This window comes from Marmota flaviventris, chromosome 11 (assembly GCF_047511675.1).
Source record: "Marmota flaviventris isolate mMarFla1 chromosome 11, mMarFla1.hap1, whole genome shotgun sequence".
Classification (NCBI taxonomy): domain Eukaryota; kingdom Metazoa; phylum Chordata; class Mammalia; order Rodentia; family Sciuridae; genus Marmota; species Marmota flaviventris.
Window position 1 is genome coordinate 8,884,430 of NC_092508.1, and position 16,906 is coordinate 8,901,335.

Consider the following 16,906-nt stretch of genomic DNA (forward strand, 5'->3'; position numbering starts at 1 on the left):
AATACATCTATTTTCCCTAAAGCATTTCCTTCTTATACTTAGGAAACTAGGCAGCACTTTAGCCCCAAGTTCACTGTTGAACAGCAAAACCACCAACATAAAGCACGAAAATGTGGCGCTAAGCACAGTATGAAAAGGATCCTTGCTTACAGGTTGAGGGCTGAGACCAGCAGCACAGCAGCTCCTTGGGGGACCTGGGGGCGGGGGGCTGCATCTTTTACGCACCCTGGACATGTTCAGAAATGACTGGGAAAGCCCAGGGTTACACGCACATTATCGAGAAGACAACTTCAAAAATATGGAGCCTGTGGATGATCACTAGGATCCACAGGTACTTTCACTTCAGTGTATTTTGGAGGGCAGGATGAGGGAGGGAGCAGAATTCTTGGGACCTGGTGGGAGAAGCAGCAGTGCCACTGTGTCACTGAGGGCCAGGATGGGGGAGGAAGGATGAACACAGGCAGCAGGAAGGCAGGAAGATCTGATTTGCCACAGGGCCTGAGGGGAGCAAGAGGGCAAAGGTCAGCAGGAGGGTGGAGTCAGATTCTGGAACCTTTTTAAAAAAAAGAGGGTGTAAATATATATATACACACATACACACACACACATATATATATATGTGTGTGTGTGTGTGTGTGTGTGTATGTATGTATGTATGTATGTATCTATCTATCTATATAATCCCAGTCACTTGAGAGGATAAGGAGGGAGAATTGCCAAGTTTGAAGCTAGCATCAGCAACTTAGTGAGACCGTTTCTTTAAGAAAAAGAAAAAAAGGGTTGGAGGTGTTGCTCAGTGGTTCAGCACTTTCTTAGCATGGAAAGGCCCTGGGCTGTACCCTAGTACCTCAAAAAATAAAACAAAACAAAAGGTAAAACAAGAAAACCTAAAGTAGAACTGGTGCCTTGCACACATATATATGGGTTCAATCCTAGTACCACAAAACAAACAAACCTGAAACCTTTGAAAAGGAGGGTTTTATTATATTTTTAGATTGGAAAGTTAATGTTGCAAGATGTCAATTCACCACAAATTGATCTATACATTCATAGTAATTCCAATCAAAACAACCTACATATTTTGGTTTTCTGGGGGGTGCTAGGGATTGCATATCCTAGGGTCTTGTGCATCCTAGGCAGATGCTCTGCCACTCACTAGGTATACCCCAGCTCTTTATTTTAGAGGTAGGACTGCTAAATTCCCCGGGCTAGCCTTGAATTTGGGATCCTCTTGCCTCAGTCTCCCAAAAGCCTGGAATTACAGAGTACCTCGGATTAGGTGTATGTAACGGTATAGCAACAAGAGGTATTTTTGTGGAAAAGGAAGCTGATAAAAAAGTAGGACTGGGGGCGTAGCTCAGTGGTAGAGTGCTTGCTTGGCACATGTGAGGCCCTGGGTTGGAGCCCCAGCACACCCCCACCCCCCAGACTAAATAAAGTAATGTGAGATGATTAAAGGGTTCCTATGAACTTCTCATGGGAAAGGTGAAGTTTGACTGCTTTGGTGCTGGTATTAGGCGAACATCTCTTTGGCATTTCTTTGGTTTTACTGCTCTAGGGATACTGTTGGGTGTTTTCTGAGGAGTGTTCCAGAGTCTTGGTTCTTGGATCTTGAGGGCAAAGAGCATTCTGCTGTCACATGTCGTTAGTAAAAGTTTCCTACTGCATTCTCCTCTTAAGGAGAAGAGAATTCATGATATGTAGTAAGATTTTAAGACTTAGAGAAATTTAAGAGAAAAGAAGCAAATATAATTTTGTTTCATTTAGGATTTTCCAATCTTCCTTGATCATGAACATTCTCTTTGAGACACTGGAGTGATTTATATATATTTTTGTTTCTTGCCCTATCTGTGAAGTAGCCAGGGGCTGAATTGTTAATTACATGGATGAAGAAACGGATGGTCAGGCAAGTGAAGATTACAAGAAGTCACAGAGCTATAGAGTCTTTGATGCAAACCCAATTTTTCTAAAGAAAAAAAAAATCCAGTGCTTTTTTTTTTTTAAATATCAAACACTACTTTTCATGTGAAATAGCATTTTAGAGATGGAATAAACCTTAGTGATCTCCTAGACTAGTAATCTTATTATGTTGATGAGGCAACTGGGGACCAGACGAATTAAGTGCCTAGCCCCAGGTCAAGAGCTTGCAGACTAACAAAAGGAATGAAAGGATCTGTGACTCAGTGACTCCCAATTAAGTGCTCTACTGCCCTACATAATTATGAAGCAAATCTGTGTCAACGTAGGGTGAGACCAAATTGACTACCCAGATTGGGCAGGTGCTCATAGGTGCTGAATGATTTACCTGGAAAGAGAGATACCAAGCTCTGCCCAGGTGTCATGTAATTTTGAAATGAAGACTCAGGATCCACTTGGTGACTGGGTTATGATACAGCCTAGTACTGAATTTTTTTTTTTAAGAGCTTAATCGCTTTACTTGTGTCATGTCTTTCTTCTCCTTCTCAAAGTGACAAATGCCATTTAGAAGGGATTTAAAGTTTCTGATTAGAAGTGATTTCACAACTCTAATTAGGTGCGTCCTAGAGTGTAACAAGGTTGGGAATAATTTTTCTAAAATGTGTCAGACATGAGGAATAGAAGAAGAAGAATGCAGTTTATTATTACCCACACCTGGCCTAACCTGTAGGGCAGGGAAGGGCATGTTCACCGCAGTCTTGCTGTCAGGAAGCGCAGGTGAAGATGTGAGTGGCAGGAGTAGGGTAAAATCAAAACACACCTTGATGAGGGCTGGACCACAGTGGGCAAAGGTCCTCAGATGCAGTGAAGAAGGGCAGAGAGGAGGAGGGACCATGAGAGGAGACAGACAAAAAGACAGCTGAAGAGGAGGGTAAGTCAAGGCATATAAAATGGGGTTGAAGAAAATAGGTGAGTACAAGTATCACCCTGACTTTTGGACATTAAAAGGAGCAGAAGTTCTTTTTGAGTGGACAGCCTGGCTTGAAAATCTGCAGACTTCCATCAGTGGGCGTGGTTCCCTTAGGGACAAAGGAAAAACAGGCAGAAACAAAGAAGGCATGTATACCTTCTCCATCCCTCTGCTTCAACTCTCTCTTAGGGACCTTTTTGTGAGCGTGAATGGAGTGGTGGTGGCTGCAGCAGAGTATGATTTTGGGATTCCAGAGTCCCCGAGGAAAATATTGATATCAGGTTGATTGCACCCCATCAAACTCCCAGTGTGTGCAATCTAGTATTTATTTAATATGGTTTCAAGTTGCTTGAGAAAATCTGTTAAAAGCAATCATTCAGCTGGGCACATGGGTGCTATAACCCCAGCAGCTTGGAAAGCAGGAGGATCCCAAGTTCAAGAACAGTCTCAGCAATTTAGTAAGAACCTAAGCAACTTTTTTCTTTTTTGGTACTTGGGATTGAACTCAGGGGCACTTGACCACTGAGCCACATCTCCAGCCCTCTTGTATTTTATTTAGAGACAGGGTCTCACTGAGTTGCTTAGGGGCTTGCTTTTGCTGAGGCTGGCTTTGAACTCATGATCCTCCTGTCTCAGTCTCCTGAGTCACTGGTATTCCAGGTGTGCGCCACTTCGCCCAGCCAGCCTTAAGTAACTTAGTGAGACCCTATCTCTAAATAAAAGATAAAAAGGGCTGGGGATGTTGCTCAGTGGTTAAGCACCCCGGTACCAAAAAAAAAAAAAAAAAAAAAAGCAATCCTTCATTTTCTCAAAAGTAATGACCTATATTCGGTCCAGTGGTGCATGCCCTGTAATCGCAGCAATTTGATAGGCTGAGGTAGGTGATCACAAGATTGAGGGCAGTCTCTGCAATTTAGCAAGATCCTGACTCAAAATAAAAAATAAAAAGGGCTGGGGATATAGCTCAGTGGCAGAGCACCCCTGGGGTCAAGCCCCAGCACCGTAGGAAGAAATAAAAAAAGAAGAGAAAGAAAAATTTAATACAACTGAAAGGGGGGCCAGGGTCTGGGTTTGTGGCTCAGTGGTAGAGTGTTTGCCTAGCATGTGGGAGGCACTGGATTCGATACTCAGCACCACATAAAAATAAATAAAATAAAGGTATTGTGTCCATCTACAACTAAAAATATTAAAAAAAAAAGAGGTGAGCCTTTAAAATAAATAAATAAATGGGGGTCAGATTATAGGTATGGTAGGTGCATACCTATAATCCCAGTGACTAGGAAGGTTAAAGCAGAAGGATTGCAAGTTTGAGGCCAGCCTCAGCAAGATCCTGCATTAAAATAAGAAATAAAAAGGACCTAGGATATAGCTGAATGGTAAATTACCCCTGGGTTCAATCCCCAGTGCCAAATAAAAATATTAATTGATTTTTAAAAAAAGGAAACAGTAAAGTCAGGAGTGTTTAGATCCTAAAACTTACTTAAAATTTTATGAGAATCATTAATTTATTTGTTAATAAGTCTCTCAATTTCTAGTGTTAGAATTATTCTCTGCCCACCAAACAGCAGTTTTGGGGATCTACCTATCAGTGCTGCCCAATATTTAAGAGGTAGCAATGGTAAAAAAGGAAAGCTGAGGTGAAGAACAGGGCAATTTAAACAGTCATTAATTTTTTTTTTTTTTTTTTTTGGTACTGGGGATTTAACTTAGGGTGCTCTATCACTGATAAACCCACAGTCCTTTTTATTTTTTTAATTTTGAAACAGTCTCACTAGGTTGTCTGGGTTGGCCTCAAATTTGTGATCCTCCTGCTTCAGCCTCCCCAGTTGCTGGGATCATAGGTGTGCACTGTCTCGCCCAGTGTATTTAAAATCTTTATTACTTTTCTCTGGTTATAAAAATAAATGCCCACTGAGGAAAATACAGCTCTTTGAGAAATATGAACGCAGAAAGTAAAAGCACTCTGTCCCTAAGAGTGAATCACGTGTTTTCCCCTCTAACATTTTTTTGAAACTTCAATAACATTTATTTAAAATAATTTCTTTTCTTAAATGGGACCATATTATGTCTAACAGCAATTTGCCTTTCAATGCTAAAGATTTTATTTGGTCAACTGAGTACACAGAAATCTACCACATTGTTTTAAAAGATTGCATAGTATCCTATGGTATGAATGAATCACAGTTTAACCACATTTCCACTAATGGAAAAATGTTTTTACAATTAATTTTCTTTGGTGGGTATTCTTGTTCACTCACATATCCTTGTGTACGTGAAAGCACTTTTGGACATAAAACCCTAGAACTGGATTTGCTGGGTCTAAGGGCGCATGCATTAACATTTTTATTAGACTGCATTTAAATTTTAAATTTCCACAATCGTCTGTAGTTTGAAATGGCACTAGCACAGTTCTTTGTTGTCTCTCAAGCAGCCCTCAGCAAGCCTAGCTTTAATTCACTGAAATGATGGTTTCCTGCCACAGACTGGCATGTGACCTTAGGTGTTTTTAGTTTACACTTTAAAACCAGTTGCACTGAGACTGATGATGCAGTAGTTGCCTAGCATGTGTGAGGCCTGGGGCTTCACCCCCCAGTACCAAAAGGAAGAAGAAAATCATCTGTATTTTTTTGGTGGTGGTGGTGGGCTTGATTCCTGTTTTTCCCTCCCAAATTGACATTAGCTTCAGATATATTTTTGAAGTTTTTTTTCTTTTTGTTCAATGGTATAAGGGATTGAATAAGGGTGCCTAACCACTGAGTCACATCCTCAGCCCCTTTTTATTTTGAGACAAGGCCTCCCCTGAATTGCTGAGGCTGGCTTTGAACTTGCAATCCTTCTTCCTCAGCCTCCTGAGCCGCTGGGATTACAGGCGTGCATCACTATGCCTGGCATGTTTTCGGAGTTTTTAGTAAAACAGATGAAACAAGACTAATTTATTATCCAATTCTTCCTTCTTTCATCAGTTGGAGGGTATATTACATGTTGGTGTCCTTGGAAGGGCCACTGCGTTACTGGCTACAAAAGGCCATACCTGCCAATTCTCATTTCCTTAGCATATGGTTACAGTTTCTAATGCTTTTCCCATATGAAACCTAAGTCATCATTTTTGGCCACCTTAAGTCGTACTTCTACTTGGAGAGGACAAAAAAGACATACTTTTTTTCTTTTGGGGTACTGGGGATCAAATCCAGGGTCTCCCTTAATGCTAGGTAAGTGCTTTCCCATTGACCTACAATCCTAGAACCAGAAGATGAAATTACAAGAACACTGATAACAATACCTTTCTGTTATAAAGTGATTTTTTTGTTTCCTATGGAATATGTATGTATGTATGTATGTGTGTACACACACACACACACACACACACACATTTATGTCCTTACTTATTTATATATTTAGTACTGGGGATTGAACCCAGGGGTGCTCTACCACTGAGTGGAATCCCCAACCCTTTTTTATTGTGAGACAGGGTCTTGCTAAATTGCCCAGGCTTGACTTGAACTTGTAATCCTCTTGCCTTAGTCTTTAGATACCTGGGATTACAAGTGTGCACTACCATGCCATCTTGGATAACAGATTTTAAAGTATCTGTGCTATTTATTGGAACTGGGCGTGGTTGTGCACCCCTATAATCCCAGTGGTTTGTGAGGCTGAGACAGGAGAATCTTGAGCTCAAAGCCAGTATCAGCAAAAGCAAGCCACTAAGCAACTGAGACCCTGTCTCTAAATAAAATACAAAATAGGGCTGGGGATGTGGCTCAGTGGTCGAGTGCCCCCGAGTTCAATTCTGAGTACCACAAAAACCAAACCAAAACAAAAAAACTGTACCATTTATTAACTGGGCAATTACTAATGAACTTCCTTAGTGTTAAACACCCCCCACCCACCCACCCCCCACACATTAAACCATATAATTGTTTATATAAATCAAATACTGTATTATCCCTACCAGATTATATATTTCATGAGAGGAAGGAACTTGGTTTTGTTCATTGATATTTCCCTAGCTTCTAGAATAGTATTTGGCATATAAATTATGTACCAAAAGATGTTTGGTACGTATTTGTTGAATGGATAATGCATTCTTTGAAGCCAGAAATATCCTATATTTTGTGTCCCTATAGCAAATGCCAAGTTGTTGCTTAAAATTAAGGAAAAACAAATCCTCATTCAGGAATAGAAATATAAGACTTTCTTAGAAGCTATGTGTAAAATATTTCTGGCCTAAATAACATTCAACATTCTTTCTTGCCTTAATATACTTTTTAAAGAATCAAAATTCAATACAAGAACACATACTCGTACTATAAAAACTAGAATAAGTGGGTAAATTTTTTTTTTTTTTTTTTAGTACCAGTGATTAAACCCAGGGGTGCTTAACCACTGAGCTACATCCCAAGAACTTTTTACTTTTTCTTTTGAGACAAGGTTTTACTAAGTTGTTTAGGGCCTTGCTAAATTGCTAAGGCTGGTTTTGAACTTGCAATCCTTCTGCCTCAGCCTCCCAAACCACTGGGATTACAGTTATGTGCCACTGGGTCGGGCTAAATATTTGATTTAGAAAGCAGTGCACTGTGTTTTTTTTTAAATTGGTACTGGGTACTGGGAATTGAACCCAGGTGCACTTTACCACTGAGCCACATCCCCACCCCGTTTTTTAAATTTTGATTCAGGGTCTCACTTAGGGCCTTACTAAATTGCTAAGACTGGTCTTCAACTTGCAATCCTCCTATCCTCCTGTTTCAGCCTCCAAATTGTTGGGATTACAGGCAACCACAGCAACGCAGCTGTTTTTTTTTTTTTTTTTTTTTTTAAGATTTGAGATCATTGTTGTAAAAATCAGATCTGAGAATTAAACTTCTTGGTCTCAAGCTATATAATTAAAGTCAATTTTCTGACAAAGCAAAAAATGCCCACAAAAATCAACATGGCATCAAATTGTTAATAGAAAGCATAAAACTATATTTTTTACTGTTACTTGTACAAGCAAGAAGACAAAGAAAATATTTACATGTAACATTTATGCTCTGGACCATGCTAATGTTATATACATAAATGACACAAATGAGATATCTGTCCTCAAACACATATGACATGGATGGGATATTTGCCCTCAGATGCATGTCAAATGTGCAGTTATTTGGATTCAAAGCCAACAACAACATAACAAATGCAGTGAACAACAGACCAAAAAAGAAAAAAAAAAAAAACCAGAAAGAAATCTTCATTAAGGCAAGATCCATTTAAATTTAGAGCTTATACTGGATAATAAACAGTTTGTGGAATAGTCAGAAGAGAAGGGAGAGAATTATTCAAGCAACAATTTAAGGAAGTCCATTTTATAAGATCATTTAATTCCAGTTGTTCAGTACTTATTTATGTCAGACCACCTCTTTACTGAATGTTGAGTTTCCTGTACTCAGACTTGGAAAAAATCATCTTGTGGTTTGAAAATAGCATACTCTCAAGATAGTTGAGTGAAAAGTATATTTTTGGCTTGCTATTTTTTTTTTTTTTTTTACAACAAATTCTACTTTAAAATGAGGGTGAATTAACCAGATTTGAGATTAACTCTCATTGGTAGAACTGTGTGAGGTTATTCACTATGCTTGGAAGATACTGGACCAGAGCTGGGCGCAGTGGCACACCCCTGTAATCCAGCAGCCAGAGGAGGAGGATGGAGAGTTCAAAGCCAGCCTCAGCAACAGAAAGGCACCAAGCAAGTGAGACTCTGTCTCTAAATAAAATACAAAATAGGGCTGGGGATATGGCTCAGTGGTCAAGTGCCCCTGAGTTCAATCCCTAGTACCTTCCCCACCCCCCCAAAAGATAACAGATTAGATTTTATTTTGGCAGGGGGAGGGGTGGGAATCAGGGATTGAATCCAGGGGTGCTTAACTAAGGAGCCACATCCTCAGCCCTTTTTAAATATTTTATTTAGAGACAGGGTCTTGCTAAATTGCTTAGGGCCTCATAAAGTTGCTGAGGCTGGCTTTGAACTCACCATCCTCCTACATCAGCCTCCTACCTCAGCAACTGGGTTGCTGGGATTATAGGCATTTGCCACCATGCCCAGCTATAGATCAGATTTTCAAAAGCATTTTATACATAAGTCATTGACAGAAGAGGACCCGAAATAAAGAAGAGTTTTTGATCTGTTAATTTTTTTTTTTTTTTAATTTAAGAATATAAAGGAGCCAGGGGAGGTGACACATGCCTGTAATCCCAGTGACTCAAGAAGGATGAGGCAGGATGGCAAGAGTTCCAGGCCAGCCTGTGCAACTTAGCAAGACCCTGTATTAAAAAAAAAAGAAAAGAAAGAAAGAAAGAAAAATTGAGGGAGCAAGAGGGAAGCTTTCATAAAACAGAGTAGAGGAAGAATTGTGCTCAAGTTAAAGAACAAAATCTGAAGAATACCAACAGTAGAAGCATTCTGGAGTGAAATGAATGCCAACAGCTCTCTCAATATGAATTTACTAAAATTAAAAGGTAAACAGCCTCAACTTGTGGAGGCTTACAACATCAGAGTGTACAGCACACTTGTGATACCAGACCCTCAAGAAAAAAAAAAATACTCAAAAAACAAAAATTTTAAAGGGTATGGAAATGACTCTAAAGTGAAAATTAGAACATTCTAATTTTTTTTCAATAAATGAAAATAAAAATCACGTAGGATTAGAAGATACTATTACGTTTTTGATCACTTATCCCAGAAAGTGAATTATTAGGATCATATCTCTTCAAAGCCAATGGAAAAGTCAATGATCCTTCTAAAAATATTCAGAATAGGGTACATTTCAACATTTAAGAAACTGCGAAATAAGTGTGTAAAAATTATTTGAAAAAAACGTAAAAATTAAAAAATTTGACTGATATTATGCTTGTAATATTTCTAAATCATTTAAAAATATGTAAATATTATTACCTCTATTTTAAAAGATATAAGAAAAATTACTCTTTTGGGAGGCTTCTAGGAAAACTTAAGGCATAATCAATATCCACACCCAAACGTGCGTGTGTGTGTGTGTGTGTGTGTGTGTATCTCTAAATTTCTTTTTAGGGATTATTATCTATTTAAAGTGCATGAAGAGCTCAGTGACAGTCCAGGAATCAGAAACCAGCTCAAGTCGATCATTTCATGAGCATAACAAATCACCCAAAAGCCCACCTTTAATAACTAAAGCAGTCATAAAAACAGGCCGATAGTTACTCTACTCCAGCGAGAACATAATCCTCGGTCTTATTGTTGTGAAGCAGATGTCATTATGGGTGGGGCTGACGCGCCGAGCAGCCGAAACAGTTTTGAACCACCCCCCGCTCCCCGCACACTTTCAATGGGATAGAAGGGGCTCCAAAAGGTAAGGGGAGGACTCCCAATCGCCCATTCCTGCTAGGAATGAGCAAGTCCCGACGTGGCCGTGGTACTCGTAAAGGCCACCGTGAGATTTCGTCAAATTCCCCACAGTTAAGTCCTACCCTGCGAAAGAGACCGTCCCTCTCTCCCCTCCCCTGCCGGCTCCTCCTCGGGACACTTGGCTGAGTCTTTCTTTCCCTTCTTCCCACGCTGAGGTGAGGCGGCACGCAAGCTGGAGACGCCTGTTTTTCTCTGCGCGCGGAGGGAACGCTGCGGGTAGGAAGCCAGAGAGGCGGGAAGGGAGCGGGAGGCATTGTGGGGAGGCAGAAAAGGCTCGCGGACGAGCCGGGCTGGGGGAGAGAAGGGACACGAGGGCCGCCGGGCCGAGGTGACGAGGGAAATCTCTGACTCCGAGCTGGGACAGGGCGCTTCCGGCGGGCCACGGTCGCTCTCGGCCTGGCGCGGCCCACCTTCCAGGCCCCAGCCCGGCCGTTTAGGGGATCAGGAGAGAGAGTAAACCGCGGCTCGCACTTGCCTCAGAGCGGGTGACCAATAATTGATAATAGTCTTTGCTCGGCGCCGGGCCTTGTCCTACAATTTCGAACAGTGTCTCCGGCAACCACGACGCCATCTTGGGACGCCACCGCCGTCGCTAAGACAACCAGGAAGGGGCGGGGCTTGATTGGGGTCAGGAGGCCAAAGCCCTAGTTTAAACCGAATCACGCTTTTGAGCTGGCAGGGGTGTTTCTAACTCGGAGAGATCGTTTCTTCTTCCAAGGGTCACAAGGAACCCTGGTCCGTGAAATTTCCACGTCCAGGTCTTGGGTGACCCGAAGGGGAATTAGTTCCTGCTACCACAGAGGGGAGGGGGTGACCCCGGCGGAGGGATACCAAGCGGAGTCCCACAGTCCCCTTCCTGGTCCCTCGAAGGGATCGGGAGGAGATCTGAGGCCGCTTGGGGAGTTGATCCGAGACCTGGGGAGGGAGGGGCGATGTGATGGCCCCCGAGTAGGCAGCGGGACCGGTCCCGCGGACGCTCCAGCGAGCAGGGGCCAAGGGGAAAAGTAGTTCCCAGAGGGTGTTGGAACGGGCGGGGAGAGGCGGCGCGGGCGGAGGCGCACGCCGGGCGCGGTGCTGCGGCTCAGCTGATAATTGAAGGGACCCGAGGAGCCGCCGCCGCCGCCGCCGCCGGGGGGGGTGGGGGGAGCGAGTGGAAGTTACTGCCGCGCCACCGAGTCCGGACCGGAGACTTTGGGGCCTAACTAGGTAATTGGGGAGCAGTGCTGAGCGGCTGGGCAGGCTTGGGGGGAGGGGGCCGTACTGAGGGGTGGGGGATGACGGGGGGGAGGAGCTGGAACAGAAAGTCCCAGGAAGCCCGGTTGTGTCATCGCCGCGTTTCGGCCCCCGCTGGGCCTGCTCTTGGCGGTGGCGGCTGGGCCGCGGAAGGACCGGCCCAGGGGTTGACGGGCGAGGCGCTCGAGGAAGACTGCGGCCTGAGGGACCGGGACCGGGGCCGGCGCGAGCGGGGCGGGGTCGCTGGGTCCCCCCTCCGGCCCCCGGCAATGAGAAGGGACCTTCACGGAATCGGGGTGAGGCTTGTGGGTCTTGGGGAGCCCAGCGGGGATTGGGGGGGCCGGAAGTGGGCTTTGGAGCTTGGAGGGCGTCTAGGAAGGGAGAAAGTGGGGGGCCGGAAGTGCAGGTGGGGGGTGTGAAGACGGCAAGGGTTCCCCGGAAATGGGACTGGGGGCCCGGAAACCGGGAGAGGGGAGGCTTCTGGCCGGGGACGGCCCGGAAATGGAAACTAGGGAGCAGCTCGAGTGACAACAGTTGTGGGAAGCGAGGGTCAGAGGAGGGAGAGGCCGGAGTGACTTTAGACCGCAGTAAGGGGTTTCCTGCCGGGGGGACGGTTGGGGGCGGGCGAGCTCGGAGCCGGGGCTGCGCGGGGCAGTTGTTTTAGCCGTGGGAAGTTGGGGCTGAGGAAGGGTGACGACGTGAGGGTTGGTGGCGGGCATGGAAAAGGCCGAGAAACTTGGCTGAGAGGAAGGGAGCAATATCCGTAGAGATTGATGGGACTGGGAGTGGGTGGGTGGGTGGGGAGGTTAACTAGGGCTTGGGGAGGGAGGTGGGCCAATTGTCACCTCAGTCGCATTACATTCATAGAGACTCAGGCGATTAATTTATATATGGATTACATAAAACCTGTTATGATGTCTGCCCCCTCTTCATTCCTGCCCCGAAGTGAGCGGGGCGCTAGTACAGAGACAAGTCAGGGGGAGTCGGAGTAACGAGGGCTGCCAATGCCTGACCCTATGGTCCCCCCCCCCCCGGGGGGGGCTCTAGATTCCTCAGAAACGCTGGACTCGCTAGAAGGGAGAATATCTTAAATGTAAAGCTCGTGCAAATTGGGAGGGTGATAACTTACACCTTTGAGCTCCTGTGGTGAGGGGAGGAAGGGGCAGCTTCCAAACCCTCAGGACGGGCTTGTTTTGAAGAATGCGGTTTTACTGTGGGGGAGATTGAGCTGGAGCGTCGCGCCTGGCGATGGGGATGGTTGAACCGCTTCGTTACTGAATTGGGGGAGGGACGGTGTGGACGTGTGCGTGGTGGTGGGCTGCTGACTGCGCTTGGATGTCTGACTGTCCTCCTGCCGCCTCGCGTACTAGTCGGCTCTCCCTATCTTTCCTGGGCTGCCAAATCACCCGACCTCCAGGCTTTCCTCCGTTTTGTAGGCCCTTTAATGTGTGTTTAACTTTTATTCCTCTCGAGAGTCTCATTAGATATTTTTGGCATTTCATTTAAAGACCTGGCAAGTTGAGGCTTAGAATCTCGTTTAAAAACAAGACAAAAATACGTGATAGAAAGTTGAAAGAGCTATTGAGTGGGGTAAAAAACGGACGCTGGGAACAAAGGTCCTAGTTGTGTTAGGAAAAAAAAAAAAAAAGGCAGGAGGCCTGTGTGTGAGGCCTTGTGTGTGTGTCGCATCTACTGGATGTGTGGGGACAGTTAGAGTGAGGAGAGTGGAGTTACCATAGGTTTAGAGACAATAAATTGTAGGGAGTTTTATACCATGCAAAGACTTCAGTATTAAATGTTGGAGTAAACTTCAATATTAAGTTTTGAAATAAACACAATTTCTTTCTTTCTTTCTTTTTGGTACTGAGAATTGAACTCAGGGGCACTTGACCACTGACCCACATCCCAGCCCTGTTTTGTATTTTATTTCAAGACAGGGTCTCACTGAGTTGCTTAGCGCCTTGCCATTGCTGAAGCTGGCTTTGAACTCATAATCCTCCTGTTTCAGCCTCCTGAGCTGCTGGTATTACAGGCATGCGCCACCGTGCCTGGCTGAAACACAATTTCTTATTGACTCCTTGTGCCCTGTTTAGCCCCACCAATACAGAACTGGTGTGGGTTTCTAATTTTGTGCGATTAGAGAGTTTCTACATTTCATTTACTTAAAGCTTAAGAGAACATTAACATGGTTGGGCTTGTGGGCTTTGTGTATGTCTGCTTTTCCATGAAAGTACCAATATCCAAAAGAATTGTAAACTGTAATTAAGATTTATCATTGTTTCCATCTGCTTCCCCTTTTTTCAGGAATGGGTAGGTTTTAAGTCCACTCAGCTGACATTTACTATTTAATTTGTGTCTGTGATCAGGTATTTTTTTTTTTTTTCCCAATTATCCAAAAGTTTGAGAACTCTTCTGGTATTTAGAGTTCCACAAGGTACTATAGTAAAATATTTTAAAAATGACTGGGATGCTAGACTAGGGTAAAAATCCAGTGCTTTCACCTAGCAAAGTAAATTTTGAGTAATGTTTATTTTTCCACTTTAACTTTTAAGATTACTATATTTATGTTATTTAGATGAGGTTTTCTGATCTATTTTAAGAACCTTATCCTAGCAAAGAAGACACATCTATGCCTTGGAAATTCACACACTGCCAGTGTGACCTTGAGCTAATCACTTCCCTATCTGCTCTCCATTTATTTTATCTATAAAATGGGGATGGATAATTACTCTTTTACCTTACTGGGTGGTTTTGAGACCCAACAATGGCTGTGAAAAAAGCCATAGTGTTAAATAAGTACTAGATATTGTCAGTTTTACAAAGTTGCATTAACTATTTTGAGGTAATTAAAAAAAAAAATGCAGTTTCTCACCATGGTGTGGTCATCATCTATAAGGTAGGTTGAAGATATGAAATATAGCACTTTATAGGTAGAAATTGCTGCTTAATTGGTAGTGGGCACAAATTTTATCTGTTAAATTAATTTTTAAAGATTTTTGCATCAATATGCCAGAAACTTTTTCACATGTCCTACTGAATAAGCTTGTTAATCATATTTAGAAAAACTTCAGAGGAATTTTATTATTGACCACATTTATCCCTGTTCTGGTTTGTGGTTGCAATGAAATTGACTTTCTAATGTCGGAGATCCCAGTAAAAAGAAAAAAGTTTTTGACTCTTGGTCTCTGTTGACTTTACACACAGTATAGTAGAAACTACCGCCCGCCCCCCCCCCCCCCCCCCCCAAGTTGAGTGAGGTCTTTCTGAGCAAATGTGATACCAATTGCTTCTTTAATTTTCCCTGTTTGCCCAGGTAATTTGATGGACTTGAGTCAAAACAGCAACCTACTTGTTGCTTTTCTTTTTCACTCAAGTTGATTCTTGGCTGTTGCTGACCTAGCATGCACTGTTCCTCATCTAATCAAAGCAAATGCCTACTACATAGTAACCTAGTAGCCATAGAATGTAAAGAACAACTTCATACCTTCAGCTAGGATCAAACTTCTGCCCTTTGAGTTTTTTCTTTGTAATTCTTGGATTATAGTTCTGCATTTGTTGAAATGTTGTTTTTGTTTCTCCAAATGAATTATAGGCTTCCTGAGGGCAAGAGTTGTCTCATATCACTGTGATATATACGAAGGTGCACTCATAACCCTGACTGAAAAATAATGTCCATTTCATTCCCAGACCAGACCAGACCAGTATGTTAGCCTTGTCTTGCCAAACATGTAGTCTTATGCTTGGAAGAACTCTCTGTCCCAACAGATTCTTCAGAATGCTTTCTGAGGTTTGATCAGTGATGGTGACCTGTTTACGTGACCCTAATATGATGTGTGAATGCTTGAGTAGATGTTAATTGTCACCTACATGTTTCAGTATTAAGCCAGTAGATTATTCTGTGCCTCTTTTTCTATAGGCCAAGCTGCAGTTAACAGGGTCAAGCCTGAAGGGAGTCCAGGCCAGATAAGATGGAAGAATAAGGATCTGGTGGATATTACTCAATAAGTATAATTGTAGTTGTATAATCTTAGTGCTTGTAGTTTTTTTTTTTTTTTTTTTTGCTACTGGGAATTAAATCCAGGTGTGCTTTACCAATTACTGAGCTGCATCTTCAGCCCTTTTTATTTTTATTTTTAGATTAGGTCTTGCCAAGTTGCCCAGGCTGGCGTCAAACTTGTGAGGTTCCTGCCTCAGCATTCCAAGTTGCTGGGGGTTTTAGGAAGTATCTTTAAGGCTCTGACACCATTAGATTAATCCATTGTGGATTAATAATTTCTCATTAATGAGAGGTGTTAGAAATTTGGGATTATGGGCAAATTGCTGAAATTGCAGGCATCTGCCACCACACCCAGCTCAGTCTCTTGATTTTTAAGTAAAATTTAATTTGGTTAATGTTTTGTATTTTTAAAAGTGTGGTTCTTTGATTAAATCTAATACCTTATTGATAGTTTCAGATTATTGGTTGAGATTTCCAGTATTAATACATTCTATGGTATTTTAAACTGGGTTGGTCAGAAGAAAAGGGAATTTATTATTCAGGCTTATTTGCTTTGTTTTGAGTGTGTAGAAGCTTGGTAAATTCCATGGTTATACTGACTGAAAAAGTCATAGCCTACAATGGAAAAGCTGCCCACTGCTCTTGTTTTTGGTAGTGAACAGCATTGTTCAAGTGAGTATCCTATTTGAAGAGAAAAGTTTCCAATTCTATGTCCTTTCTGTCTTTGTGATCTTGGGCAAATAATTTAAACTTCTGTGTGTTCCAAGTGCATAATCTGAAAAATTTCGCTATACCTCCCACTTAAAGTTAATTGTTATTTACATGCTAGTTATTATATTTAGGAGATTAGGCTACACAGGTGAATTAAAATATAAGGCCCTTCTTAGAACATACCTTTAACATATACATATAATTCATATGTATGTAATTTTACCTGAAAATACTTAATTATATAATAATATTCCTTAGTCAATTATAAATTATTTGAAATCAGTGTTCCTGCGTTTTTGCCTTAGTATCTTACTGAACCATAACAGATTTTTAAAGTGTTCGTTGAAAATAAACCTTTTGAGAAAAGAGAAGGTACTATCAAAGAAGTGTTTTGAAATGATTTTGTATTCTCTTTTGTTTGTTTTGATCCACATTCAGCATCATTGTTAATGCCAAAATGATTTTGGTTTTTTTTTTTTTCCTTTTTGGTAGGACTGGGATTGAACCCAAGGGCACTCTACTTCTGAGCTATGTCCCTCAGCTCTTTTTATTTTATTTTGAGACAGGGTCTCAGTAAGTTGCCAAGGTTGGCCTTGAACTTGGAATCCTTCTGCCTCAGCTTCTCTAGTTGCTGAGATTACAAGAATTTGCCACTGTGCCCAGC

General features: G+C 42.5%; 3 protein-coding genes across 21 annotated transcripts in view; 1 reads left to right on the forward strand and 2 right to left on the reverse strand.

Moving 5' to 3' along the window:
- The window catches only part of Fbxo36 (F-box protein 36), a 70,614-nt gene extending 59,735 nt beyond the window's left edge, over window positions 1-10,879 (reverse strand). The window contains exon 1 of the mRNA XM_027941991.2: window positions 10,777-10,879. Within this exon, the coding sequence (XP_027797792.2) occupies window positions 10,777-10,872 (96 nt within the window). The 5' untranslated portion in view covers window positions 10,873-10,879. The remainder of the gene's footprint in view (window positions 1-10,776) is intronic.
- Trip12 (thyroid hormone receptor interactor 12) overlaps window positions 10,499-16,906 on the forward strand; it is a 148,088-nt gene continuing 141,680 nt past the window's right edge. For 15 of the 19 annotated variants that reach the window (XM_027941980.2, XM_027941982.2, XM_071619578.1 and 12 more), the window contains exon 1: window positions 11,399-11,507. The gene's annotated coding sequence lies outside the window, so the exon portion shown is untranslated. Of the gene's footprint in view, window positions 10,518-10,957; window positions 11,037-11,398; window positions 11,508-11,677; window positions 11,831-12,029; window positions 12,122-16,906 lie in introns of those variants that run through there. The other 4 variants (XM_071619576.1, XM_071619575.1, XM_071619574.1 and 1 more) reach the window with 4 other exon arrangements.
- On the reverse strand, window positions 11,022-14,318 carry LOC139707739 (uncharacterized). The gene is made up of 2 exons (XM_071619431.1): window positions 14,277-14,318; window positions 11,022-12,176 (listed from the first exon to the last, which is right to left on the reverse strand). Exons 1-2 carry the CDS (start codon window positions 14,316-14,318, stop codon window positions 11,022-11,024), a joined length of 1,197 nt encoding a protein of 398 aa, XP_071475532.1.

Excerpts from the sequence above, each read along its gene's own strand:
- LOC139707739 (XM_071619431.1), bottom strand. The coding sequence starts at position 14,318 with ATGGCTTTTTTCACAGCCATTGTTGGGTCTCAAAACCACCCA. Across the intron at positions 12,177-14,276 it reads TTGGGTCTCAAAACCACCCA|CCCCGGCTCCGAGCTCGCCC; the intron begins GTAAGGTAAAAG and ends TGCCCCGCGCAG.